The sequence below is a fragment of the Emydura macquarii genome, unplaced genomic scaffold (assembly GCF_026122565.2).
Source record: "Emydura macquarii macquarii isolate MOO-44397 ecotype Brisbane River unplaced genomic scaffold, CSIRO-AGI_Emac_v2 contig_2834, whole genome shotgun sequence".
Classification (NCBI taxonomy): domain Eukaryota; kingdom Metazoa; phylum Chordata; order Testudines; family Chelidae; genus Emydura; species Emydura macquarii.
In genome coordinates, this window is record NW_027132971.1 from 5,343,495 (window position 1) to 5,370,300 (window position 26,806).

Here is a 26,806-nt window from a genome sequence, read left to right on the forward strand (position 1 = left end):
TTGGGCAGCGCAGCGGCAGTGACGCCGCACGCACAGGCAGGATGGCGCATGCGCGTTGCTAGGCCCCCTGCTGAGGCCTCCTGACTCGCCTTTGCTACCGGCGCCTGGCTGCCTGCTGCGCGTGCGCCGCTCCGCCGCTTCCGGTTCCGGGTCAGAGCAGGGGCGAGTCCTTCTATGTTTCCCGTCAGGGCCTGCGAGCCGGGCAGCTCGACGCCGGCTGCTGGGCAGATGCTGAGCAGCCGCCGGGCGCGGGGGACGGGAGGGAGCGGCTGCCCTGGGGCTTAGGGACGGGAGGGATCCGCGGAGCGGGCGGCCCCGGCTGCGGCTCGGGCCCGGTAGATGCGGCCCCGGCGCCCGCCATGGACAAGATCCTGGAGGGGCTGGTGAGCTCGTCGCACCCGCTGCCGCTGAAGCGGGTGATCGTGCGGCGGGTGGTGGAGTCGGCCGAGACGCCGCTGAGCCAGGCGCAGTGCCGGGCCATGTTCGCGCTCAGCACCCGGCTCATCCTGCAGGGGCCCGACCCCTTCCAGCGGCAGGTGGGGCGGCAGGTGCTGGAGGCCTACGCCCGCTTCCACCGGGCCGAGTTCGAGGCCTTCTTCAACCGCGGCCTGGTGCTGGGGCTGCTGCAGCGTGGCTACGGGGGGCTGGGCAGCCGCGACCCCGCCATCCTGGACTACATCCAGGCCGGGCTGCGCCTCATCATCAGCTGCCCCTCGGTGCTGGAGCTCTTCGCGCTGCTGCAGGTGGAGGCGCTGCGGATGGTGTGTGAGCGGCCCGCGCCCCCGCTCTGCGCCCGCCTGTGCCAGCTGCTGGACGACTTCCCGCAGTGCCTGCCCCGCGGTAGGAAGCTCTCGCTCGCCTTCTGCCAGCAGCTGGTGCGCAGCATCGCCCACTTCCAGAGCCAGGGCAGCCGGGAGCCGGAGCTGCGCCTCTACGTCTCCCAGGTCACCCAGGTCAGCGGCCTCCTGCGTAGCATCTGGAAGGGGGAGCCCGACACCCTGCTGCCCTCCCTGCAGGAGCTCTTCGCGGTCATCTCCTCCACGGGTGAGAGCCAAGCTGAGGGGAGGACTGGGGTGTGGGCACAGCATGAAACTGCGAAGAATATTTGCAAGCCCTGACACAAAATCTGTTTGCCCAATGCAGGGGTTTGCCTGGTGCTGCCATGGCAGGTGTCAGGTACCACAGTGATGGAGCTCCTTGTCAAAATGAAGGGTTTGCCCATAGAAAGCAGCTTGCCTTGTAATTATAGTCTGTAAGGCTGGGTGGTTATAGTAGAGGTGGGGTAGAAATAAGAAGCTCTCTTCTGAAGTGATCAGCAGAATGGATGTGGAGAAATTATGATGCGCCCACATGTACCTGTGTTTGGGATTTGGCCATTTACGGAGGCTGGGCTCAGGCTCACCTTCTTGTATCCAGATGATAACCTCTAATGTAAAAAGCTTGTGCTCGTTCTCTGCCCAAAAATGCAAAGGAAACTCCTTTTCCCTAGTACACGTGCACTCTTTTAGAAATGTAACTTTACTGTGGTCAGTATGGCTTGGTGTAGTTTTTTTTCCCTTATTGGTAAAAGTTAATTGTAAACTGTTTTTCGGCAGAGTGACTTAACTTTTAACAGTTCGTTACCTCCCACAAGTCAGTTTAGGCAGTAACGTATTGATTCTCTTCTCCGAGTTAAACTGAAGGTTTCTGATAGCTAAGGTCATAAAGCTGTTCAAAGCCTTGTGCAAATGCTAATCAGAAAGCTTGACGCACACAAAATATTGTACACATGTTAATGAGTTAAGTTCAATGACCTGTGTTATGCAGAAGATCAGACTAGATGATCATAATGGTCTCCTCTGGCCTTGAAATCTATAAACTTAATGCAGTACATTTTTATGAGTCTGCATATTGGCTCACATGGAGATGTTGTGTGCAATTCAAAGAGCTAGAACCTTGATATTTATTTTAAGAATCTATTATTTTGCAGAAAGTGGTGTGGCCATCAGAGAAGTGCTGATACAACATATTGCAGGGTACCAGCTACACCTGACTCTTAGCTACTAACACCCAGTGCAACAAATTCTCATTTAAACTACTTCTGTGGCTTATTCTTGGATTAAAGAGCACAATTCAATTATTTTAGCCTGTCAAAATAAAGTAGACCTGTAATGATGTGGTGAGCAACATGTCACTTTCCTGCACATATCCATTAGGCAAATTAATAGGTATTATCGCAGGTGCAGTGTTTTCTCCACTCAAATGTTAATTTTCAATTTGATTTTTATGTTAGTACATGCTGAAGTAACTTTGTCCTTGTTCAGGACGTGGCAGCAATTTTAACAGTTTACAGCAACACTTAAGTAGGATAGGAGTAAAACATAGCTGTGTCTGTTTTTGTTTCTTACAAGATGTCATGTTCAACTATTATAGATACTTCATTTGAGCCTTCTGTTGCACTAGCAAGCCTTGTGCAACATATCCCATTACAGATGATTACAGTACTCATCAGGAGCCTTACTACAGATCCAAATGTAAAAGATGCAAGTATGACTCAAGCTCTCTGCAGGTATTGTTTCTCATTGAAAAGGGGGATAAGCCTTTTTCTAATTCATACCTTTTGTAAAGTTATTTGTCACTTATGTTTCATAAAAATCTAAACTGAGAATCTAAGAATCTTAAATTGCATTACCTGGAATTTTAGATTAATTTCTTTCTAATACCACAGAAATATCACCATCAAGTTTTCAGTGAAATGTTGTTGCCACCTTATTCACTAAGGTGGGTAAAATAAAATGTTAGCTGGAAACTGAGATGAAGCTTGCTGTGCTCCTTTTAGATCTTGGGGGAGAGGCCACACAGGCCGTAGGCCAGACAGGGAAATAAGGTTTCATTTTCAGTGATCCAGCCCTTCCTCCTTTGCAAGTAGCAGATTGACTCTTAGATACATTGCTGATTTTTTCTCTCCCATTCCCACCTGTGTCCTGTCCTCTTTTGAAGAGGACAGACAGTTCGAAGGACTAGTTAATTGAGTTCCACTTTGATATCCTGTTGAAAATTCATGAGGATTTGAAGTGGCCTGCTTCTGGTTCCATCTTTTTCAAGTCTCCAAATACTATGCAGCTGGAGTTCACTAGGCATTGTAGCAGTGGAGGAAGAAGGAGAATGACATGCATCAGTTGCCTACCATGTTTCTTCTCACCAGTTTAAGTATTGGAGATCCTCAGGACTATAAATGTTAACAAGCCAGATTATTGAATGCCAGACTTGGTTAATAGTTACAGAAATGTAAATGATAGTGACCTAGAAAACTGCCAGAACTAGAGAAGGGCTTCTTTAGCTCTTGTAAGAAAATAGTCCTCTGAATGTGTTCATTCACAAGGTCTAACCTAGCAGTTTATTAGTCCTTGAGTGTAAAGGGAATAGAAAGACATGCGTTATGGACATGTCTTAAATCCTTCTTATCTTAGCTACGAGAGAGCTAATGTGCAAACCTGTTTTCCTGAAAACACTTGAGTTTGATACTTTTTAATTATTTTCAGTCTTTCTTGTTTGTTTGCCTGTGTCTTTAACCATAAATTCAACTGAGTGTTGTTTAAAGGAATCTTATTAATATTGTCTTATTTCAGTGTTAAGAAACTACCTTTCAGGGATTGATTTACTTTCGTTTGAGAGCTTAGATTTCATATGAAATATATATTAAAATTTTGCTCTACTTGAGTAAGAGATAGTGTGTTGATTTCAGGGTTTTAAAAGAATCTGACTGCACTTCTGCTGAGCTTGTAAACAGCAAATAACTTTAAAATAAAAAGAATGTGTCCAATCTAAAACTGAAAGCTAGGAAATTAAGTTAGAAAAGAAACTTATTTAGGAGCACGAATAGTTTGCCAACAGTGTGGTGGGTGATTATAATTTGCAGATGATGCCTATGTATTACATCTGTTAAGATCACCTGTTGTTTGAGCAGTGCTTGCAGTGTTAGAACACAATGTGGTGGTGTAGTAATACTTTGCTTCTGTATATTTCTACTTGTGAGAGAGGCACTATGAGCTCTGGTAAATTAAGTAGTAGTACCTGCCAGGGTTGAATGAGCATTTTCTTATGATACCAAATGTTCAGGCTGTTAAAGGGCTGTGTAGTGCCAGCTGCCTCGGTTCATTTCTTTAGGTGATTAGCTGTATATCTAGATACTGACTTTGTCTAGAGAGCTTCTAAACCTGCTCCTCCTCCCCCTTCTGCCTCTTCTAAGAGTTCTGTAATCTCCTCTCTATCCCTCTCCCTTGCTACCCTCAACCAGCACTGGCTTATCTTCCTCTTCCTCCACCTTTAGCCAGCATTTGATAGCTTTTCTGACTTTAAGGGGCAAGAGATGTAGTGACTGATCTAGAGGAAATCTCCTGAAGATCAGAATGCTGTTGGAAAGTCCTCCACATCTAAGGACAGTGTTGCTGCCTCATTTTTATCAGCACCAGATAATGTAGAGTTCCATGAATGTTTGGGACATGTGGCAGAATCTTTGGAACTGGAAGTTAGCAATGTAGGAGAAGTTTAATTGCTTCTTTGTCACTGTAGAAATCAAGAATAAAGGGGAAATTACTCTCCTGTTGAGGATTATAAGACCTATCTTGGGATGTTTGTTTGCTCCCAGCATCCGCTCCAGTGAGCTTGGAGAAGGCTGATAGCCTGTATCAAGTACCACAGCAAGGGGTCTAGCACTGTTTTCACCTCCCCACTTGTGGATCCTTGGCTAGAGAAAAGGTCAAGAGCTCCAAACATGACCGTACCTTCCCTGTGGGTAAGGATGTGAAAAAAGTTGAATTTGGGGGATTCTGCTGCTCTGGGGACTTGTCACCAACTTCCAGTGCATGATGGTTTGGTACAAGTTTCATTTTTTGGGGTGAATATCTCCGTTTTTATGCTGTCAGCCTGGTATGAATAAGAAAATTGTGCATGATACTGTTGCAGAGGGAAATATGGCCTCCAAACCTGCTTTCTGTGCATCCTGTGATACTTGGCACTTCTGCTTAGACAGCATTATTCCTGACTGAAGACTTCTGTCATCCCAGTTGAGGCGCAGAACTGGATTGAAGGGTTTCTCCTCTGAAGCAGGGTGTATAGGTGGAGGGAGATCTGTTCATCTTAAAAACAAGTCAAGATCTTTAAGGTCTGGAAAATGAGACACCAGATCCACTGAGGCTCACTCATCTTGGTCAGGGAAAGAGTAACATTACATCATCTTTGTTTCTGCAGACATACTTATCTCCTGGTTTCTACCTCTTTGGGGGTTGAGTGGGGAACCTTGTCAACAACAGATCGGGTTAAATAACTTAAAATTGGTCCTAACATCTGCCTTTATCTACCAGGCCTCAGCTTTGCCTGGGAGGCTAGGGCAAGTCTGCACTGCCTACTTTCAAGGAAGCTTTTGTAGTTGAGTAGCATTGAGGGAGCCTATTTCACAAAAAGCGTGAATATACAGAGACTGCTCTGAACTGTATTTATTGATTTATTGATGAGCAATGTGGTGGTGCTGATGGAGTTCTTTATTTTAAAGAATACTTAAACCTGGTTTACACTAGAAAATTAGGTCGGTTTAACGACATTGCTCAGATGTGAAAAATCTACCCCCAAGTGGTGTAGTTAAGCTGACCTAGCTTTTAGCATAGACAGTGCTAGGTTGACAGAAGAATTCTTTGCTGCTGTAGCATTTCAAGACAAGCCCTTAGAGTGCCATGTATTTGGGTGTTTAGGTATTAAGTTGGACTCCATACAAAAACATCACCTTGATATTGTCTTTCTCCTTAACTGCAGGCTGGAAGAGCTGAAGCTCAGGTTTTAGGCTCTGTCTTTTCTGTTCTCCACTGATTGCAAGCCCTCCAGGAAAAAGAGTGAAGTCAAGACCTAGGCGATGTGTGCTTAAAGCATCCTTTTTATCTATGGTGCATAACAGCATACATTTTGCCCTTTCGGTATATGTGCAAACACTTTATGAACAGTATATTGTATGTGCTTCAGATGGTTTTCAGGTGTTAAGATATCTGAACTAACTCCTGAGGCCTTGGACACTATAGGTCAGCACTAATGTGACTTTTTATGATCACTGTGTAAACACTTGAAAATAGTTTATAAATTAAGTGGTAGGTCTTGTTAATTAAGGTCTGTTCTAATTTGTAGAACTAAAAATGAATGTCATAATAATGCAGAATTTTAGTTTGTTTATTACAGCTGCTGTGATATTGGTGTTCTGTTGAAAAAAGTAGAGCATTTCCTACTACTTCATTGTGTGTACTATTGTTGAAGGAGTGTGATATCTCTTCTAAGAGTATAGCTCTATTATATGACTCCATGTTCTTGTGCACTAACAACACTTTAGTGTTTGGGTTGCAAACTGTGGGAGAATATCTGTAAATATTCAAATTATATTTTGAACCAGATTTGATTTGTTCTTTTTTTAGTATTTGAGAGCTCATAGTATCTGGAGCAGGGCTAGCATAAAGCCTCAATCACTGTTCAGCACCCTACCTAGAATATGTTGCCAAATGTACACCTAACACAGTGGAAGTCTATGAAGTTAATCCTCTCATTGATAGTGAATGATTACTACAGCAAGATTTCTTTTCATTAGGGGCCAAATCCCTATAACAAGGAGTAGTCACCCGTGTAAGAAAAAATTCTAGCGGAGAGGAGTGAGGAAGTGTGCTTTTAACATTCCACTCTACCTCTCCCCGCCCCCCGAAAAAAACCAACAAAACAAACACAAAAAACCAACAAAACAAACCATATTGCAGTGACCTTCCATCCGGCCAGAGGAAGGGGTGCTCAAGAACAGTAGAAAAACATATTTTCTTTCTAGTGACTATAGAGTAAGGTTCCTCAGAGTGTAAGACCTGAGCTTGAGTCTTTCAGGAGGCAGTGCATCAGTGATCCTAGAACAGTTATTTTAATCGATAAAGCGTCCCTCACCATGTTTTGTATCCTGGATTTCCAGTGAAAATAGCCTAATTCATAGTTCCTTTATAGAAAAGATCTTGATTTAGAAAATCTTACCTACTTTTTCGTTACTCCATTCTTAATCTTTTATCATGCTACCCAGGTGCTGCCAAACTTCTTTGCATATGTTCTCTCCACCATTCATATGACTGCATCTGGTAAGACATACATCAGCACACAGGTAGCCTATAGCTGACGTAGGGCTGTAAAGAACGCTGTCTTGGACACTTATTTTACTTTCTGTAGGAGAATGGAAACATCCTCAATTTTCCTATTCTCTCCCTGCTTAGAGAGAGCCTGGTTTCCTGTAATGCAGAAACACACTAGGTCGCAAGGGCTGCCTGTTCATTTAGAAACTTAATTCAACATGGATGCGGTTTGTGTGTGGTTTTAGGGTACATCTGTACCTGTGGCAGTGAATAGAATACAGACATTGCATGCCCAGCTAGCATGGGTATAAATAGTAGTGTAGATGGTGTGGCACATTTTTGGCAAGTGGAATGTTTTACATACCCAAACCCCAGGGTTTGTGCCCAAGCTGTGCTGCCCATATCTGCACTGCCATTTTTAGCAGTGTAATAGCCTGCTGTCTCCCTCCTTGCCAGAGTCTTTCCCTGCAATATGTAGCCATCCACCACAGTGGCAAGTATGGACGCAGCCTACTTTCCATTGCCGCATGTATCTACGTTTATAGTGCCTGAACTCTGTATGCCATCGTGAGTGTAGATGTAGCCTTCGATACAAAATGGAAGAGAGTGGTCCCCCTAGTATAATGAGTTTGCGTTCTCTTTGCTGTTCACGTGAACTACAGTCACAAAGTGACTGAGATCATTACTCTTACAGGAATTTTTTGCAAAAATTATGTTCATAATCAGATGCCAAATACACAGTTTTTTTGTGCATATTTTAACAATGCATATGTTCCTTATATTGCTAAATAAGAAGTTATATTTCAATTGATCTTGTATCTTTTTTTAACCCCAGACCCCCCCTAATTTGTGTCAAGTAGACCCCTATGTAACTGGTGTGATTAAATAAGTTAATATAAATGTGTGTAGAATAATTTAGCTGAGATCAGAAAAACAATTGAAATATCCTTAATGTGTGTTTGTCCTTTTGCTTTATCCTTCAGAATGATAGACTGGCTGTCCTGGCCCCTGGCTCAGCATGTGGAGACATGGGTGATTGCATTGCTGAAAGGACTAGCTGCAGTCCAGAAATTTACTATTCTCATCGATGTTACTCTGCTTAAGATAGAACTGGTATGTGGGATGAAAACACTTTGATGCAGATTTGTTTAATTCCTCTGCATCTTCAGAGCATTCTCTGTGCAACAATATATTATGTCTTTTTACCCCATGTAGTAAGATATAAATGTCTCTTGTTGACATTAGTTGTAGTATGGCAAACCTATCTTATTCAAAATAGTCTTTGTAAACCTGAACTTATTTATGTTTGTTTTAAGAGTCTTCAGTTTTTTAGACTTACTCAAGTAAATGTCTGACTTGTTTTATTTAAGGTTTTTAATCGACTTTGGTTTCCTCTTGTGAGGCCTGGTGCTCTGGCTGTCCTTTCTCATATGTTGCTTAGTTTTCAGCATTCTCCAGAGGCTTTTCACTTGGTAAGTTGTTAAATTGTGAGAGTCTTCAGCTATTTTGTAAAAATGGGCCGCTTACAATATTTACCATGTGGTTGTATGTAGAAATGACTGTAAAATTGGTGTAGTAGAGTTTCATGTTTGTTTCAGTGCTTCTGGACCAAATTTATTCTGTTCAAAACTAAACACGTTTTCAAAAAACTTCCGGCCCTGAAAACTCAGTCTGTGATCTGAAAGTCATGTAGGGTTTTTACTGGCATGTGCATAAAGAATCTGCAGGCCAAATTCTGTTCTTAGCTACCCCTTTGTTACCTTTTTCTTAAGTGGTGAAATCTCAGATTGAATTTGGACTCCAATGATAAGTAAACAGTGCTGTTGTAGGAAGCAAAAAAAGAATTTAGACTTTACTTCCAGTTGTATCATCCCTGACTGACCATGGAGGGCAGCACCAAACTAAAAAGTAGTAAAACCTCCCATTATAAAAAATGATTGAAATATAGGATACATATAGGGGGAAAACTGAATAAGAATGACCATGTAAAAATAGTACCCTTAATCAGTGAGCTGCATTTTGAAGATGTCAGATACAGAGTATCATTTAAAAAATAACATTTTTTTAAAATAGCCTAAGTGTTTGTTTTTCTTTATTGCTAAAATGATTGCCTACAATCTGGAGATGCTCCAGAATGCCTGCTTTTTCCTTCTGATGATCAGGTGCCATCTAAAGTCCAGGATACCAAGAAGCCAATGCTTTTCCTGGCCAAAAATTAAATTTGTGTGGATTTAACCTAATTTTAGGTGAAGAGCTAACTCATGTAGCTAGGCCTAGCAGCCCTCAGGTTGCTTGACTGTCTACATTTTGAATGGCCCATGCCAGTCTCTTTTGATACTGTTTAAGGAGAGGAATCTCAATTCCCTTCCCTCAGTAGTGCCCAAGTGGTTGCCTCAAACCTACTTGCATCTCTTAAGGTTAAAAGTCAGCTTTCTTAAAGTTTATCCCTGCCTTAAGTCTATACGGCTAATTCCGTTTACCTTAAATAATGTTTATTTTATCTAGGATTGAAAATGGAGAATTCCCCACCCCCCAAAAAAAAAAATTTTAAAGGCAAAAAAAAAAAAACCAAAAACAAAAACCAGCCAACCCCAAAACCAGCTTTTAATATGGTCAGAATGCAAAATTTTATGTTAAACAAATGTTTACCATCTTGTTCTTCCTCTCCATTCCAAAAGAATTATGGAGACAAAACATTCATTTGAGAAATGGCAAACTATAGTGCTAACAAAAATAATTTAAGCCAGAAATAGGCTTTGTCTCATACTACATAATAAACTAATTCCTAAAGTTAAACAGTTGTTTTCCAAAGGGAAACATCCACATTCTTGATGAAGTCTTAATTATTTTTCCCTCTGCTTTACGTGCCCCAAGTTATGCGCCCACCATTGTTCTAGGAGAAGCTACTTGGAGCAAGTAAGTGCTACCACTTCCTTAGCCAATTGGTTTCCTGTTGATCACATTTGCCTGCCATGCAAATGTTTCCATTTTTAGATATCTAAACTGTATGAGTATAAAATGTTAGGACAAGAAATTAGTAAATGTAACTTACTTTATTTTCCACCATATTTGAGCCACAGGGTACTTTTATGATAGTGCCTCTGTATTGATTCTGTGAATTATTTAGAATTAGATAATAAATTTTCAGACAGGTGTCTTTTTTCCATTTGTAGAAGTAACACTAAAAATTACCTTGTGGTTGTCATGTCTACTGTTCCCTTCCTATGATCAGTTTTCCTGGTTTGTCAGTATCTGTACTGCAACAGGGGAGAAGACTTTTTTCTATAAGAGGAAAATGTGACTGCAAAGTCACACAAATCTGCAGAGCTAGTACCTGAAACTACTTTTAAAAAGTTAAAATTGTCTTGATTACAAGTTGATGTCTAAGGCTTTAAAGGGACATGATTTGAATCATCCCCAGTACGTTCCATAAACATTTGAGAATATAAATAATTCCCCTCCCACCCATCTGTAGTGTGTATATAAACTCCTCAAATAAGGCTATCTAAATCAAACTGGAAATCGGTTTCATTGTCACTGGAGGAGAGCATTGCCCTTTCAGTGTCCTGACATTATCTTCTTTTCTGCCACTAAATTTTATCTGTGTCCAAATTGCCGCCTTTGACACAATGCCTGTGTGTTCAAAGTTATCACTTAAGAAGCATAAAACTGGATTAGTCACAATGTTCACTCCAAGAGTTTTTACCTGTTACTATATAAGAAAAAGCATGAGTTTGCAAGCTCAGAACATGTGGATTAACTCTTGACAACTCCAAGTATTATTTTTCATTTCAGACTCAGTTTACTGATTTTTATGGCCAGTATAGATTATAAAATTTTGAAACTTTTTGTCTTGACATCTTTGGAAAATACAGTACATGCAGTATTGTGAGTAACTTGCTACTTAGATTGAAGCATTTCAGCCCTCCTTGCTGTAATTTAGTGATCTGTTTCAGAATTCACTTTTTGTCCCTTGTGTGCAAACCCCCAGCTGCTGAAGTGGATATCTCTCAACGGTTACTAAAAATCAAATAAATCATTGGTTCATTCATTCAGTTCATTCATTCAATATGCCTTAATACCCAAACCTCCTATAAACCAAACACATTTTGACTCCTCACCTTCACAACAAACTACCTTGCATTTCCATATAGAACTAACCAAAACACATAACACACTTCTAAATCACATTGAAATACAGAGCCTTAACTCAACCACAGCTAGATTTCTGTAGGTATAAATGTACCAGTGAAGGGTATAAAGTGTCATTTTTCTAATGTGAAAGCAGGAGGCTGAATCTTAAGGCTGTGCTCTAGTATGAGTTTGAGAAATTTCTGATGTGCATTACGGTTGGTTATACACAAGATGCACTTACACTTTCTAATTCACCATCCATGCTGTCTCAACAAAATAGTTTCCCTCACTTTTTGTTCTCCTTGGCACAAATTTCAAGTCAACACATGTTAACTATGAAGGACCAGTAGGTAACCTTCATAATATTGAATTTCCCACTTCTCTGAAGTACCTACAGTAGAAGCACTTGAGAGAGGAAATTAATTGGTGCAGTACTAACTTTCATTATTGGTTCTACCACACATTTAAATAAATTGATTCTTAAAAGTTCTAGATACTTAGGATTCTAGTCAGTGAATGCCCACTAACTAACCAGAAAAGCAATGTGTTTCCTCTGTTAAACAAAAAAAAAATTTGAGACTATGGGAAAATTATTAGTCAAAATGCCAGCAAACAAGTCTCATTATGTATATAAACTATTTTTTATGGTGATGGTTAATGTTAATTGTACCAGTAAGTCTTACATGATCCTTTTAGATTCTCGCTGTATTTTAGTGTTTTGTGACTTCTGCTTTCTCATAAAGCTTTATTTTTTTTACTATAAATAGTTTATAAAATAACTTGCATTTTGTAAGTCTAGATTAAAATATCACACACATTGCATAACTAAACCTTATTTGGTCATGTGGAAGCTTAAAAAAATCAGTCTAAACCCTTTTTGATAGTGGAAAGTTCACATCCTTAATGCCAATACTTGATGGAGTTGATAGTAAGAACTCTCTTTACTGATGTTTCAGCAGACTGATGTGGTGATAAATGTAGCTTATGCATAAAATTATGGAGGAAATGATAGTTGAAAGTAAATAACTTATTATGGAAATGTCCTGTTTCCCCACTACATTCCAATAAAGATCACTATTTTAAATCTGGTATGAAACAAATTGTTCTGGGCCGGTCCTGAAGATTCTCGTACATGATGAGTAATTTTTCTGGTGGTAGTTTAATTCACAATCAGCACTGTCTGAATTAACTTGTTGATTTATTGAGGCTTATGTGATTTGTACTAGGTGGAGCCATAAACTAGTTTCTGGCTTATAACAGAAAATGGAATGAATCATACTTAGGATCCAAGGGATGCAAATTTGAGTAGAATTTTTTTTTAAAGTGATACTCTCTTTAAAAACCATGTTTATGAAATCATGATACAGTACTAAACCACTAATAATGTTGGCATAAAAGCAATATGTTGGCAATCCGGTCTTCAAGAAAATGCATAATGTAAACCTGAACCTTTACCTATCTTGAAAATGGCAAACTTAAAATTAAGCTTTTAAAGTTTCAAAATTTGAAACAAATGTACTTAAGAGCATATTGAAGAATAAACACTACTGTTTGAAAATGTTGGGTGGGCTGGGATAGAATAATGTGTATTTTTTTCTCATCAATATTTTCCAGCCATCTAATGCATTAAATAGTAAAAGTTCTTTTCTTGAAGATGGAAAATAGGAGCTGCAATTGTTGTAACTCTCTTTATTTTTTTTTTATTTTTGTGTAGCTTGTTCCTCATGTGGTCAGCTTGGTTCACTCCTTTAAAAATGGTGGCTTGCCTTCCAGTACAGCTTTCTTAGTGCAGTTGACTGAGTTGATACACTGTATGATGTATCATTATTCAGGATTTCCAGAACTCTATGAACCTATTCTTGAAGCTATTAAGGTACCGTAATGTGAATGCTAAAGGAGTGCTTTCTCTGAGATACGAAACCTTTGACTAATAGAGTTAAGTATTGATTTTAGAGCACTAGTAAAGATGAAAGCAATTAATCATTAGTGAATTATCTGCAGATGTGCTTGTAATGTACTGGGAAAATACCATCTTGAGTATTGTGTTAATGATTTTTTAAATAAAAATGACCATAATGGTTAGTAAGATGTGAAGTAATTAAGACACGGGTTTTCAAAAATAACCTGAATTTTAACTTCTGTTTTTGAAAATCTTTGTCTACTTATTTAATTCCTTGTGTTTCACATAGCCACAGTCTTGTTCCAATGTCAGTGTTGAGCATCTCATTGCAGGCTCATATGGAAATGCTACAAAACTGGGAGCCTTGAGTCTCCAATGCTGCTATTTATCATATCTCATATCCCATCACCAGCACATACAGACAGTTGCCTTTCGAGACAGAATGGATTGGGTTTTTGGCCTTTTTTTTTTTTTTAAACATCAAATATCTAATATGCCTTCTCTTATGGGGACTGCAGCCTGCACTCACAGGGGATAGGCATATATAATTGGTGTTTGTAGTGTAGTCATAGCCTAAGAGATAGCAGACCTTACAGACCATGGTACAACTGTGCTGCTGTAAGGTCTCTCATATAGCTGTTCTACACCAAGGAGATAGGGTCTCCCGCTGACAAAGCACTGTCCATACAAGCACTTTTGCTGGTGAAACTTACGTTGGCCAGGGGGTTGTGCACACCCCTGACTGACGAGTTTTATTGACAAAAGTGCTAGTGTAGACAAAGCCTAAGTTATTTTATTAGAAGGAAAACAAGTTTAGACCAGTTCCTCAACTTGTCCTGAGGAAAATATGGAATGCTATGAAACAAGAGCGCTCGTGTCTCGAATATGGGGAAATGAGCTGAAATATGAAGTAGGCCCTAAAGAGGATCAAAAAAGTAGTTTCCAGAACAAGTGACTGTTAGCTGATAAAGGGAACTACTTAATGTGGAGGAAGAATGACTGTGTAAGGAGAGGAAGTTCCTCACTGGCAAGTGGGTTTCTTTGCTGATATGAGGGCATTGTCTGCCTTACCTTTGAGGTTAATTGTAGGGCAAGAGAGGAGTGTATGCTGACTAATCTATAGCTAACAAAAATAAAAGCAAAATACAGTGGATACTTGTCTAAGATTTCAATTTGGATCTTCTGTGGGTAGATCATATTGTCTTTTGCTGTCTTTATTTATTTAAAATTCTGTATGTCTTCAGGTTTTTGATGTAAAGTGTATAAATATAAATGATATATTTATATTTTGTAGAAACCATTTATAGATATAATTTGCATTGACAGCTTTGCAATTAATAAGTATGTATGGACACATTCCTTCCTGTTTTGAGATAAAAATACACAATCTAATACTGTTTTTTAGTTTGGTTCATTTGACTCTGGCGTTCTTAACTTTGCAGAACAGAGGATGTTCTGTTATGCTATTAACATGAAACTTAAGAGTCAGTTTTTGGTGGCAAAGAGATAGCAGGAACATATAGATCAAGGGTGACCTCCAAACCTCTGGGCCTGCATTATCGTTAATTGACATAATGTTCCTTCAGGAGGAGTTTATGGAGGCCATGCCACACAGTATGAGCCTTTGATGACTGGCCAAACAATTGTATTGTTGGTAGTTTCAAAGTCAACTGTATGACCCATCTTCTAGTCTACATGGGGATCGAAGCTAGAGGGAGTACTGCAAAATGGCAGGGAAGGGGAATATATAGAAGACTGTTGCTGGATGAAGTATATGTTATAAAAACAAGTAAAGATGCTGCCAATGGTGGTTAAATATGTTTGTTTCTTGTAGGAATTGCCTAAACCCAGTGAAGAGAAGATTAAGCTGATTCTCAATCAAAGCGCCTGGACTTCTCAATCCAGTTCTTTGCCATCTTGTTTGTCTAGACTTTCTGGAAAATCTGAAACTGGGAAAACGGGTCTAATTAACCTAGGAAATACATGTTATATGAACAGTGTTATTCAAGCACTTTTTATGGCCACAGAGTAAGTTTAAACATTTTAGTCCTTGGTATTCCATAGGCCTTTTAATAAGCTATATCCATCACAAATTAATCATTACATTTTGTGAAAAGCAAAATGATTAAAACTGTCCTGTGCTACATATATATTTCCCAATGAAACCTATAGGAGCTCTGTGCATCTAGTAGCTAATGGTGTACTAAGTGAGAACGTATCGGAAAGATGTTAAAATATAGTTCCTCCAGGTTACTATTTTGGGAGTCATAAAAGTAAATTACATATTTTATATTCCTTTGAGGGAATTGTTAGTATCAAACTGTAATGATGTACCCTCTTTAGTAGCCGTTTAGTTGGTACATGTCAGTTTCCTCAGTATCTAAAATTGCATTCAGGCTGCAATATTGTATTCAAGCTCCAGGCCCAAGGGAAGTCTTTTCCTCTCACAATATTATTAACGTTAATTTTGGTACTCTGTTAAATGTTGAAACTAACTAGAAATACTTTGTCTGCTTTCATGCTTTTGATGTGCTTCTCCCGTCTTAAACTTTTTTTATTTAAATGGTTTTGCAAGAAGTCAGTTCTTGTTCTAGAGTTGTCTTCTTGCTGTTTTAAAAAACAAAAATCTTATCAGAGAAACAACCACTGAGCATATAAGCAGGGGTTATATGTTTTGCCCTCCTTTGTCCAATTAATTCCATCCTCCTTGCATGAATGATACTTTGTAGATGTCATTTTTAAAAACTCTGATATGGGAACAAATTCTTATCTTTGTCCTTGCAGTTTCAGGAGACATGTATTATCTTTGAATCTAAATGGGTGCAATTCACTAATGAGAAAATTACAGCATCTTTTTGCATTTTTGGCTCATACTCAGGTATGTGTTGGTCAACTTCATCTGCTTGTCTTAGAATAGCCATGATACTCAAAACTGACAACTAGGCTTGATGGTGCAGAGGCAGTGTTTGGACTGGAAGAGATTAGGGTTTGTTTTGAAAGAAGTATAGATGTGACACTGCGACCTGGGAGGAGAGAATGTGTGTAAATTACCTTGATCTCTTAGTACCCGGTGTCATTAAATGGACAAATAGCGTTGAATAGGCTCAAAGAAGTCCATGTGTTCTTTTCTTCCGTTTGGGAGATTGCCACAATGAAATCTTCTTGAGGTGAGATGAGAGGCTTAAGGTGTGTCTTAAGGAATTGCAACCCTAAAAATAGATCCTGAATAACTTTAAACATTCAAACTGTGTAATGTAGGTTGCATTGGTAAAATTTAAGACCCTGTGCAATGCAAATTTGTGATTGTCATTACATTCTATTGCAGATGAATTTTTAAAGAGAACTTTTTATTGGTTTTGACAGCAAATGACTTTTCTAATAGAATGAGACATGAGAGAAGAAAATAAACTATAAGTGGCAGAATATCTAACTTAATTTAAAAAGCCCATTAAGGTAAAGCAACGCTAAGATAAATAGCAAAAGAAAGAAGGAACATATCTTTTTGTCCTGAAGCATGGATGAAATGTCCTGTACATTTATTAATGGTGAAAAGCTTAAAAATAGGGCAAATATGTATAATCTCTTTAGTCTTATTCAATAGTTTTTACATGCAAGGTGCAAACAGTAGAATGTTAAATATGTAAATTTAACTTTCTTTTACCTATACAGAGCCTATTATTAAACTTTTTGATTTTTTTGTGCTAAAGGCAGTTCTGCAGTATTCACAAACTATTTACCTCTTTCCCTGCTATACAAAATTAGTTTTTTTTAAAAGAAATAATGCATTCTATGTATTAAATACTCTTCACTTCCTTTAAAGTGCATCAAGGTTCAGATGTCAAAGTAATGAGACAATTTCACCAAGTTATTTAATAACACTTGTATAAATTGCCTTATTGTTTTATTCCTGCTGACAGAGGGAGGCATATGCTCCTCGGATTTTCTTTGAGGCTTCCAGGCCACCATGGTTTACTCCTAGATCTCAGCAAGACTGCTCAGAATATCTCAGGTTTCTGCTAGACAGGTACAGTAATGATTAACTTAATGGTAGTCTTTAGGCTTATATAATGCTTAATTTTAATTGAGTGGTCATCTGATGGTTACAGACTGGGAGTCAAGATTTCTGGGTTCTGCTCCTGACTCTGCCACTTAAATGGTTCACACATCATGCCTCACTGTATCCATTGTGAAATCTGGATACCTACTTACGTCAGGGATGTTGAGTGGAGGTGGGGGAAATTTTTCAGATAGCTTTTCTCAAATAAAGTTTTTGGTTGACTCAACTATTTGTGAATTTTGGCCCAATAGTTTTGACCAGTGAAAGTTTTTCAGGGTCTGCAAATGTATGCATTCTTGTCCATCTGTCCCCCCCACCTTTAGACTGGTGGTTAGAACAATTGTCTGTGTGTGGGAGATCCCCATTTCAGTTTCTACTCTGGAATATGGATTTGAACTCAGGTCTCTTCCCTGACAGGTAAGCAGGACCCTGACCTCCAGGTTAAGGTTATTCTGGGAGGAGTCCCTCTCAATTTCCCAGTTGAAGCTGTTCTACTTTGTATAAACACTTGACTGTTGGGGGGAGGGGTCAGTTCTATGCACTGGTGATTAAGGCACTCATCTGAGAGGTAGGAGATGTGGATTCTGATCTCTCCTCTGAATCAGGCAGAGATGCTTAAGCCATGATGGAACCAATTTTTGCCTCTCACTTTGTGGGAAACTGCTCCAAAAGTGCAGTCCAGGGTCCCCAAAGGACCACCTGTGGCTCTCCATGTCTCCCCACTTTTTTTTCTCATTTGCATTTTCATTCTAACTTTAAGTTCCTTGGGAATGGGATCAACTTTATATTTGTCATGGAAATGCTATCTATGCATGCCGTACAGCACTATATAAATAATATGCTTATTAGCTTTCTTACAGAATCAGAAATATTGGGCCAATCAATAAGAATCAGTAGATATATCTTAAACTAAATAACAAATAGCATGCATGTCTGTTGATTAGAACTTTGGTGACATGAGTACATTGCTTCTCTGATTGGTATTGACATTTGAGTTTTAAGGTAACATATAAAATATTGACAACAATGTTTATAATTGAAGCAACATCTAGCCTAGCTTCCTTTAGTCTACTCTACATTATTTTTTCATTTATAGTAAACTATCTTAAAAGCTGTATAAAATGACATTCAGAAATATATTTGGAAGCAATCTATCTGTTGGATTTTTTTTTCCCAGACTGCATGAAGAAGAGAGAACCTTGAAAGCTTTGTCTTCAGCAAAGCCATCTGAGAATATGATGAATGACGAGTCCTTGGCACAGGAAACTGCCAGCAAGGCACAGCTATTTGAGGCACCTTGCACAGAAGGTGAAGAAAGAACATTAATAGAGAAAATGTTTGGAGGGAAACTACAGACCAATATATGCTGTTTGAACTGCAAAAGTACTTCTCAAAAAGAAGAACCCTTCACGGATCTCTCACTGGCATTTTGTCCTCCCACTTCCTTAGAAAATGTTGACATGCAAAGCATAGCTCATTCTTCTGAAGTGAAAGATGACTGCATGGTGCAAACTAGTATTGTAGCATCCAGTTCTGTTGAAGAATCAGCACTTGATAATTCTCTGCCAGTGAGTGATGGCTGTGAAACAGTTAGGAATGAAGGAATTCTAAGAAACCTTCTTCCTGCTGAGCTGAGCTCTGAGAATATTACAGATTTCAATCTGTACAAAGTTCAAGATAGTAAGGATATGTCTCAGAAGCCAGTTAGTGAAAATACTCCCTCAGTTACTGACTTACTGAATTACTTTCTGGCACCTGAGATTCTAAATGGAGACAACAAGTATTATTGTGAAAAATGTGCCTCTCTACAGAATGCAGAGAAAACTATGCAAATCATGGAGGAACCTGAATACCTCATTCTCACTCTCCTCAGATTTTCCTATGATCCAAAGTGTCATATAAGGCGCAAAATCCTGGACAATGTGTCTCTGCCACTCATTTTGGAATTACCAATCAAAAGAACTGCATCCTCTTTAGGTGTAGTATCAAGGGGCTGGTCTGTGGATGTCGAGTTCTCTGACACTGGAGAAAATCTTGCTAAAAAACTAAAGCCCTCACGTGCTGAAGAAGTGTGCTGCCCACAATTGGTACCCTATGTATTAAGTTCTGTTGTGGTGCACTCTGGTATATCCTCTGAAAGTGGGCATTATTATTCTTATGCCAGAAATATCACAGGTTCAGGGTCCTCCTTAGGACTGTGCCATCAATCAAAAACTATGGCTTTAACTTCCCACAGCAGCTTGTTGGCAGGGGAGATTTCCAATGCAGTTGTAGAACATGACCTGGACTCTGAGATGTCAAAAGAGTGGTTTCTATTTAATGACAGCAGAGTGACATTTACTTCATTTCAGTCTGTCCAGAAAATTACCAGTAGGTTTCCAAAGGACACTGCTTATGTTCTGCTGTACAAAAAACAGAATGGTAGTAGTGGTTTCGATGCCAATTCAGCAAATGGACTCTGGGTGAACGGAGACCCTCCTCTGCAGAAAGAGCTTATGGATGCTATTACAAAAGATAATAAACTGTATTTACAGGTAAGATGAAAACATAACTAATGTGTTGAATGGCTGTCCACTGAGTACTGGCAAAATATGGATCAACTTTCTTGCTGTTTCTTAAATGGCAACTTCTAAGCATTCTGGGGATTAATTTTAAAATCTTGTTGCTCATAAATCCTGCTACTTATGCTAGGAATTGATGGATTAAATAGTAAAATTTGAATCAAATTTATCAGTACATAGCATTATGTGAAATATGTTTATAGGAAGAACTTGCATGTTTTTAACCCCCTTCTGTATTTCTAGGGCAGAGGTTCTCAAATTATCTTTTGACCACTGGTAATCCATGTAGGATTGAATGATCAAACAGTTCTGGTTCTCTTTATTGCTACCTGCTAAACTGTATTAAAAGAAACTAAGAATATATTAAATATTTCCCTAACTTTCCTATGCACATGATACTAAAAAATATGGTCCATGCTGTGCACATTTCAGAACCCTTGTTTTTTTTTGGTTCATAGACAACTTATATAGTACAAGAAGGTTTTCTTATTTATATCCTTTTTACAGTAGGTTAAATTATTTTAGTATAATCCTGCCTACCAAACTAAAATTAGAAAAGTACAACTAACCCTCACTGTGAAGAACTATTATTGTATCTACAGGTGCTTTTCAAAACTGAAGAGAATTGTGGGTTTATGCTGCAACCTATTATTGACTTGCTATTTTCAAAACGTTGTGTGGTAAAGCATTACCACAAATTTACAGTCTTTGTTTACATGCTGATTTGTTTGCTCAGTAAGTACACAGGAGTAGAATATAGCTTCTAAATGTCTTGCCAACTATATCTCAGGCAGCTATGACACTTTTGAATTAAGATTGATGGAAGAAGACAGGACAATCTGTTTATCTTTCTACATTCATTTGTTTCACGGCAGTGAGGAAAAGATAAAATGACACTGACTGTAAGTCCAAAATTGGTTCTTACTGAATAGTTATACCTGCATAGTAACAGTATTTAGGTAAAATGGAAACCTTGATCTTCTCTTCTATAATTTACATAGACATATTTTAAACCCTGGAAATACAGGCTCACTGTTCTAGTCTGGGTTCCTAGCCATACCTGACAAACTGTTACATTTGAAAGAGAGAACCATTTGCAGGCTAATGGCAAGTATTTATTGACTTTAATACAGTCAGGGTTCCTTTTGAGGCATAATTCCATGTCCTTCCTTTCCTAATCCAACAGAAAAAAGATCTTTAACCATAGCAGGTTACTAATAGAGCTTTATAAAATAATGGGAGCAAAGATGGGTCCCAACACTAAGTACCAGCCACAATAGATGGAAAAGGCCTTTGCCCCCTCTCTTTCATATATTTTCCTATTCGATGCAGTTCAACCATCAACCCCAGTGGCAGGATGACCGAATTAAGCAGTTTGCTTTCTTTAAGTCTTATAACCAGTCTTCTCAAACTGGCAGTTGTGATGCCTCAAGGGCCGTAAGGTTATTATGGGGGTGCGGTGGTGTCATGAGCTGTCAGCCCCATGCATGCTGGTAAGGGTGGCATGGTATAGGGCAGGTCATCACTTTTTGTGGGGGGTGTCACAGCCTGAAATATTGTCAAAGGGGGTCCCAGCAAAAAAAGTTTGAGAACCCCTGGCTTTAAGGATAGGCAACAGTTTTAGCTCTGACAAAACACATCAACCATGTGGGTTTAGTCACCTTTAATACATTTTGTTCCAAGGTTTTTTTTATTCACATGTAGTTGTGAATTTTACCATTTTTAGTAATGGTATAGCTCGTGTGCCCAGAAGTGTGCCAGATGCTACAGAGAACCAAATAAATCTATGCCGGCTCTGTAGCGGAGTTCATAATATATAAAGTAAAATATCTTACAACAAGTAAGATCATAATTTGACAACCTCTACAAGATTATTTATTGCAGTAGAAATAGAATTCCTGAACAAACCGCAACTGAATTAAGTCCCGGGACTTCAGACGTCTCATTTATTGGATCAAAGCAGTTCTGCAGCAATAAGTGCTAGGATGTAATATAGAACAACACAGGCCTTAGCCTTGTAAATTCCAGACTTTTTAAAGATATTGTAGTCATAATCTTTATGTAATTGGAGATTTCCTTGTGGAAGTAAAACTACACATGGTGGAGTGAGTTGCTTATGGCTCTCTTAACTGGAAGTTTTCTAGCAATCTCAAGCAACTGAGTCTTGGGGTTAAACCAAGTCTGAAAATATTCTTCCACTGAGATGGAAGCTGTCTAATCCAGTGTCCTATGTAGTCTGTGGCACAGTGGTCCCAAATTCTAGCATGTTAATGCGGCAGACTGGAAATCTTGTTGTAACCTCTTTAAATTAGAGAGGCTTTTAATTATTAAATGAATACATTGAGTGCAGAAGCCATGCTGTTTAGTTTGTTATTAAATTCAGAGGGTTTTGATATGTCCACACTTTCATTTTTGCTAGATCATGGATTTTTATATTGACTATGCAACTCCACCATAGAACTTTGGGGGAAGGGGAAGCAGATGGTTTGGGACCTAGATGAGGGCAGTTTTCTTACCCGGAGATGTCTGAAAGATAGTACAGAGTTGTGAGAGAAACAGAATAGCTGGATGTTCTTGCTAAAATGATTAGCAGTTGGATAATTTCATGACATTTAAACTCATTTTTGTTTCAGAATTAACATAATGAAACCCTTGTGATTAAGTTCTATAGAATTGAATAGGAATGAAATTCTATAGAATTCCATAGGTTTCTCTAAAAACCTATAGAATGTTTCTCTAAAAACCTATAGAATGTAATAGGACACAACTTTCTTTCTATGGGCTTTTTGAACTATGCTATAGAATTTCAGGCATACTAGTTTTGCACATAATTGATTTGTAGTGAACAGATGGAAGCCATGTTAATGGCTCTTTTGAAAACTTACCCTTTAGAATAAAAAGAGCAAATGTATTCTTTTCATGTCTTTACAATTTTTCAGCAGTGCTTTTACCCCATTTCTCACACCCTTCCCTCAAACGCCAACCTCTGTATTCAATTGTGCTTTTTCATTAAGCTGTATCCTATCAAGGACAGGATCATGTCCTTTCTTTGACAAAAACACGTTCTCTTCTATGTTGAGTTTCTGTCCATCTCAAACTAATGCACAGGCTCATACATTCACTGTAATAAGACAGTGTACAGAAGGATTGAAGGGTAACACTTCACTCTACTTTAAACTGTGAATACTCCTGCTTGTCATTTAAATCCAGTTCTCTTTTGAGTATGTTAGTAAGAGAGAACTTCTAAAATTAAAAAGTTTGCTTAGGAACTTAGCTTCTGATTACCTGAAGGAGGAATGGAAGCAGTTATTTGTACTTAACACTATATAGGATGTTAATTTTAAATAGGAAAGCAAACAAGTTTGAGTGTGTTTCACTGTAAAGAAATCTGATAGTTGATGGATTATTAAGATCTGGGAAGAATTGGATTAATATGACACTTTCTTTTTATTGCCTGTCTCGTTTGGAAGCAGGAGGAATGTATATTGATGACTTACTCAATGTAGAGCTCCATTCTCACATTGTAACATTCTTACATTTTGATTTTTTTGCCAGTAGACTGTTTTTGTTCTGTCAGACAAACATACTTAAAATTGCCAGGGCACAGTGAAGTGTTTTGATGGAACATAAACCACACAGTACTTGTCTGATTTATTTTGAGCATTGAAGACACAAAGGGATTTTTAAAAATAGACGTACTCTATCTAGATAGTGCGCAAATACTTGTTTTATGCCTGCATAGAAACCTCATTTTATAGTATGTACGTGTAACTTGTAGGTATACCAAAGGATTTTTAGCACATTATGTAGTAATTAAGCTATAAATATGAATGAAACTAGTTTGCCCTGTTGGCATTGCTGCCAAACAGATGGGAGCCTTTCTTGTAGCTTTTATACTCTGCATTGAAAAATTAGTGCACTGTTCTGGGGTTCCAGTTTGGTATCGGGGTACACTTCACGGTCCTGGAGGAGATCATTGTACCTCTTCTGCTGCCAATGGTGCTTCCCAAGAAATGAGAAAATGACTCTCACTCAGTTGGTACACTGATGGAGCATTAGTGGTACAGACACAATTTTTTCTGTTACTGACTGCATAGGAATGGCAAACCACTTCATGCTCTCTTCTTTTTATCCCCTCTCCATCCACAGCAATGGAGAGAAGGGTGGAAAATACCAGCTATACAGTGTTTTGGATGAGATTTTAAAAAGTTGTCATTTATGGTTTCATGACTGTAACTTACATTGTACGTGTACTGAAGGATTTAAAGTTAATGCACCACTTGGCATAGTGTTAACTTGCTTGCGCAAGCAGTTCATAAGTTGGGCAGATGCTTTGAGGTTTTTTGCGGGGGGGTGGAGTGGAACTTTGCCCTATCTGGAGCAGCTTAACTAGTAGCTATATTATATACGTCTAAACTAAACTAAAAAATTATGAACAAACTCCTACTTCTGCCGTAGGACAAATTAACATGTATTCATGCTTTCAGTTGCCTTCCATAATGTAGTAATAAAACCCCTTAGTTAGAAATATATATATATAATGAAAATATAATGTTTACAGCTTTAAAACACAATAAATCTTTTCAGTTTGGAGCACATGCTTAGCCTAGAAGGTTTGCTGTCTAAATTAGAGCTGCACACTTACTTCTGAATGTTTGGATAGCTAATCTACAGTAAATTTACAGCTCATAATGAGAAGCTCCAAATGCTACGGGATAGTATTAAAGGCTCTAGCAACAGCATGTTGGAAACAATCCTTTAGTATCTCTCAGTAACATTTTAGAGGTATGTGGCATTATATATTTCCTATTAACTTTGGAGTCCATTCTTGTCTTTGTGTGACTGGAAACAATTCAGTATTGTCACTCAGACATAGCCAGCATAAGCTCTGCCCACTGATGTTAAGTGTCTGCATTAAAATTCCAAAAGCAAAGTTAATCTGAATTAAGTAGGCTATTCGGCCCATGTTTAATGGTGAGGCAGTGAGATAAATAGTTTCAAACTGCAGACTGCTTTTCTTGGTGGTAAGAGTGACTTAAAGTGCATGGGCTATTTTTAGCATCATCACAGAAAGTACATATACAGGACGTGTCTAACACACTCATGATAGTGATAGTGTAACACAAGGGATCAGAGTTTTAGATCATTGGCTCTGTCCCATGCTCTTAAGCCATAAAGGTCTAGGAAAGACTGAACTGAAGGCGACATGCAAAGGAAATTGTCAAAATTCACTCAACTTCAGTAAGATATGCTTAGTGGCTCCAGTAGCTTGGTAAAAGGATGTTCCTTGGAACCTAAATATTTTATTTCTTTATTTTTTTGCAACATCCATCTTTCCTCTGATTCAGTATCTCAGCCTGTATGAGACTTCTAATGTCATATAGCTGACAGAACTACCACACAACAGCTCTTTAGGAAAAACTTGGGTGACCCATCTTGAATGAATAGCCACTAATAGCCTTTCCATGTTTTTTGCCTTTTGCACCAGCGCAATTCCAATATCCTGCAATAGTCTGGTGTCAGAGGTGTCAGCTGCAGCTCAAACAAATAGGTTTCATTTAACTTTTGAACATGAGAGGTTTCTGTGAAAAGATAAGGTCTATACAGTAATTCTAAACTCTGAGATAATCTCTCTGGGATTTATCAATGCTTAGTCATGTTTGTTATCCTTGCTTGCTTACAGTAATGCTTTACTTCTCAAATAGCCCCTGGATACTGGCCCACTGCAAATTGGGGGGGGAAGGAAAGGAAAACAATTCAATAGAGAATCAGTGGCATGGTGTATAGTTTTCTTCTTTTCCCTAGTTTTTGTGATGTGTACCTAGTTCTTACTAAAGTAGCTTTTTAACATTAGTTCAGATATATAGGAAGTAAGTTAAACTCCAAAACTTAAACTGCCTGTATTCTTTAATTTCAGGAGCAAGAACTTAGTGCTCGAACACAAGCATTACAAGCAGCCTCTGCCTCATGCTCATTTCGACCCAATGGATTTGATGACAATGATCCCCCAGGAAGCTGTGGACCGACAGGCGGAGGAGGTGGGGGAGGATTCAGCACTATTGGTAGACTTGTGTTTTGACACTGAGGAAGACCTAGAATACATTAGTTCCAGAACAGCTCCAACTACTGCTTAGGACTGTTAAACCACTGAACTGCTTCAAATATCTTACCAAGCTTTTGGTTTTGAGACATGATCCTTGTTCAGAAAACAAATGTTAAATTTTTTTTTGTTTTGGTTTTATTTGAAATAAATAAGTGCATCATGGAGAAAACTACCTCTTAAAAATCCAATTGTTTTAAAGCAAGACGTGCTTGGCTGAAAGAGAATTAAAAAAAAATTGTGTATAATCCCTAGTGACTCTGCATAAAATGTAATAAATGCAGTTAAATCAATTTGTACCATCCCAATCCACTGAATTAAAGGGAGAGAGTTAATTCATATTCTTTTAAAAGAGACATGGTTATTCAACACTGGAATGCTTTCAGATGGACATAATTGCATACATATTTTTCCTTAAGTCTGGAAATCCTTAATAGTAGCAGAGATCAATTTTATAATGAAGGCAATAACTTAATTTTAAAACATGACCTGCTACAGTACTTTCCTGGATAACTGTTACTCAGATTCAGTATATTTGCGTTTTGAGTACACATGTAAAAAGTCATTTATACACATTTGCTAAATCATTTTCAAGAAATGTGCATGGTCTTGTAGGAACAAAGTTTTTAACTAGAAATTGCTGAATTTGTAGTATTTCTAATTGTTTTGAGGATTTTTAAATTATTTCAGGAAGTATATCTGCTCTGTATGTGAAAGGAGGAGGTTCTGTATGTGCCTTGCAGTACTGTAACTTAAATACAAAACTTTCTGAGGCTGTGGAAGAATTAAAGAACAATGTTAGAAATTGTTTTGTGTTAATATTAGAAATTAATAACTTTTTGGAAAGTTATTAGATTTTCCAGAAGTAAAATCTGATGGTTCTAAAAATCTGATGTTGTCCATTATTTAGAATTCAGTAGGTACGTTTTTTGAATCGCA

The 26,806-nt window shown here is 38.5% G+C and overlaps 1 protein-coding gene across 5 annotated transcripts; it reads left to right on the forward strand.

The window, feature by feature from the left end:
• Positions 1-26,757, forward strand: USP38 (ubiquitin specific peptidase 38). 5 transcript variants are annotated; one of them, XM_067567986.1, is made up of 10 exons: positions 1-1,044; positions 2,413-2,548; positions 8,099-8,228; positions 8,486-8,587; positions 12,964-13,122; positions 14,984-15,177; positions 15,934-16,027; positions 17,067-17,173; positions 18,384-19,740; positions 25,685-26,757. In XM_067567986.1, exons 1-10 carry the CDS (start codon positions 360-362, stop codon positions 25,844-25,846), a joined length of 3,126 nt encoding a protein of 1,041 aa, XP_067424087.1. In that variant the 5' UTR covers positions 1-359; the 3' UTR covers positions 25,847-26,757. The 5 variants fall into 5 exon arrangements, with proteins under 5 accessions (XP_067424087.1, XP_067424088.1, XP_067424089.1 ...); XM_067567990.1 differs by having other exon boundaries at positions 857-953; XM_067567987.1 differs by lacking the exon at positions 12,964-13,122.
• Positions 26,758-26,806: the final 49 nt, after the last annotated feature.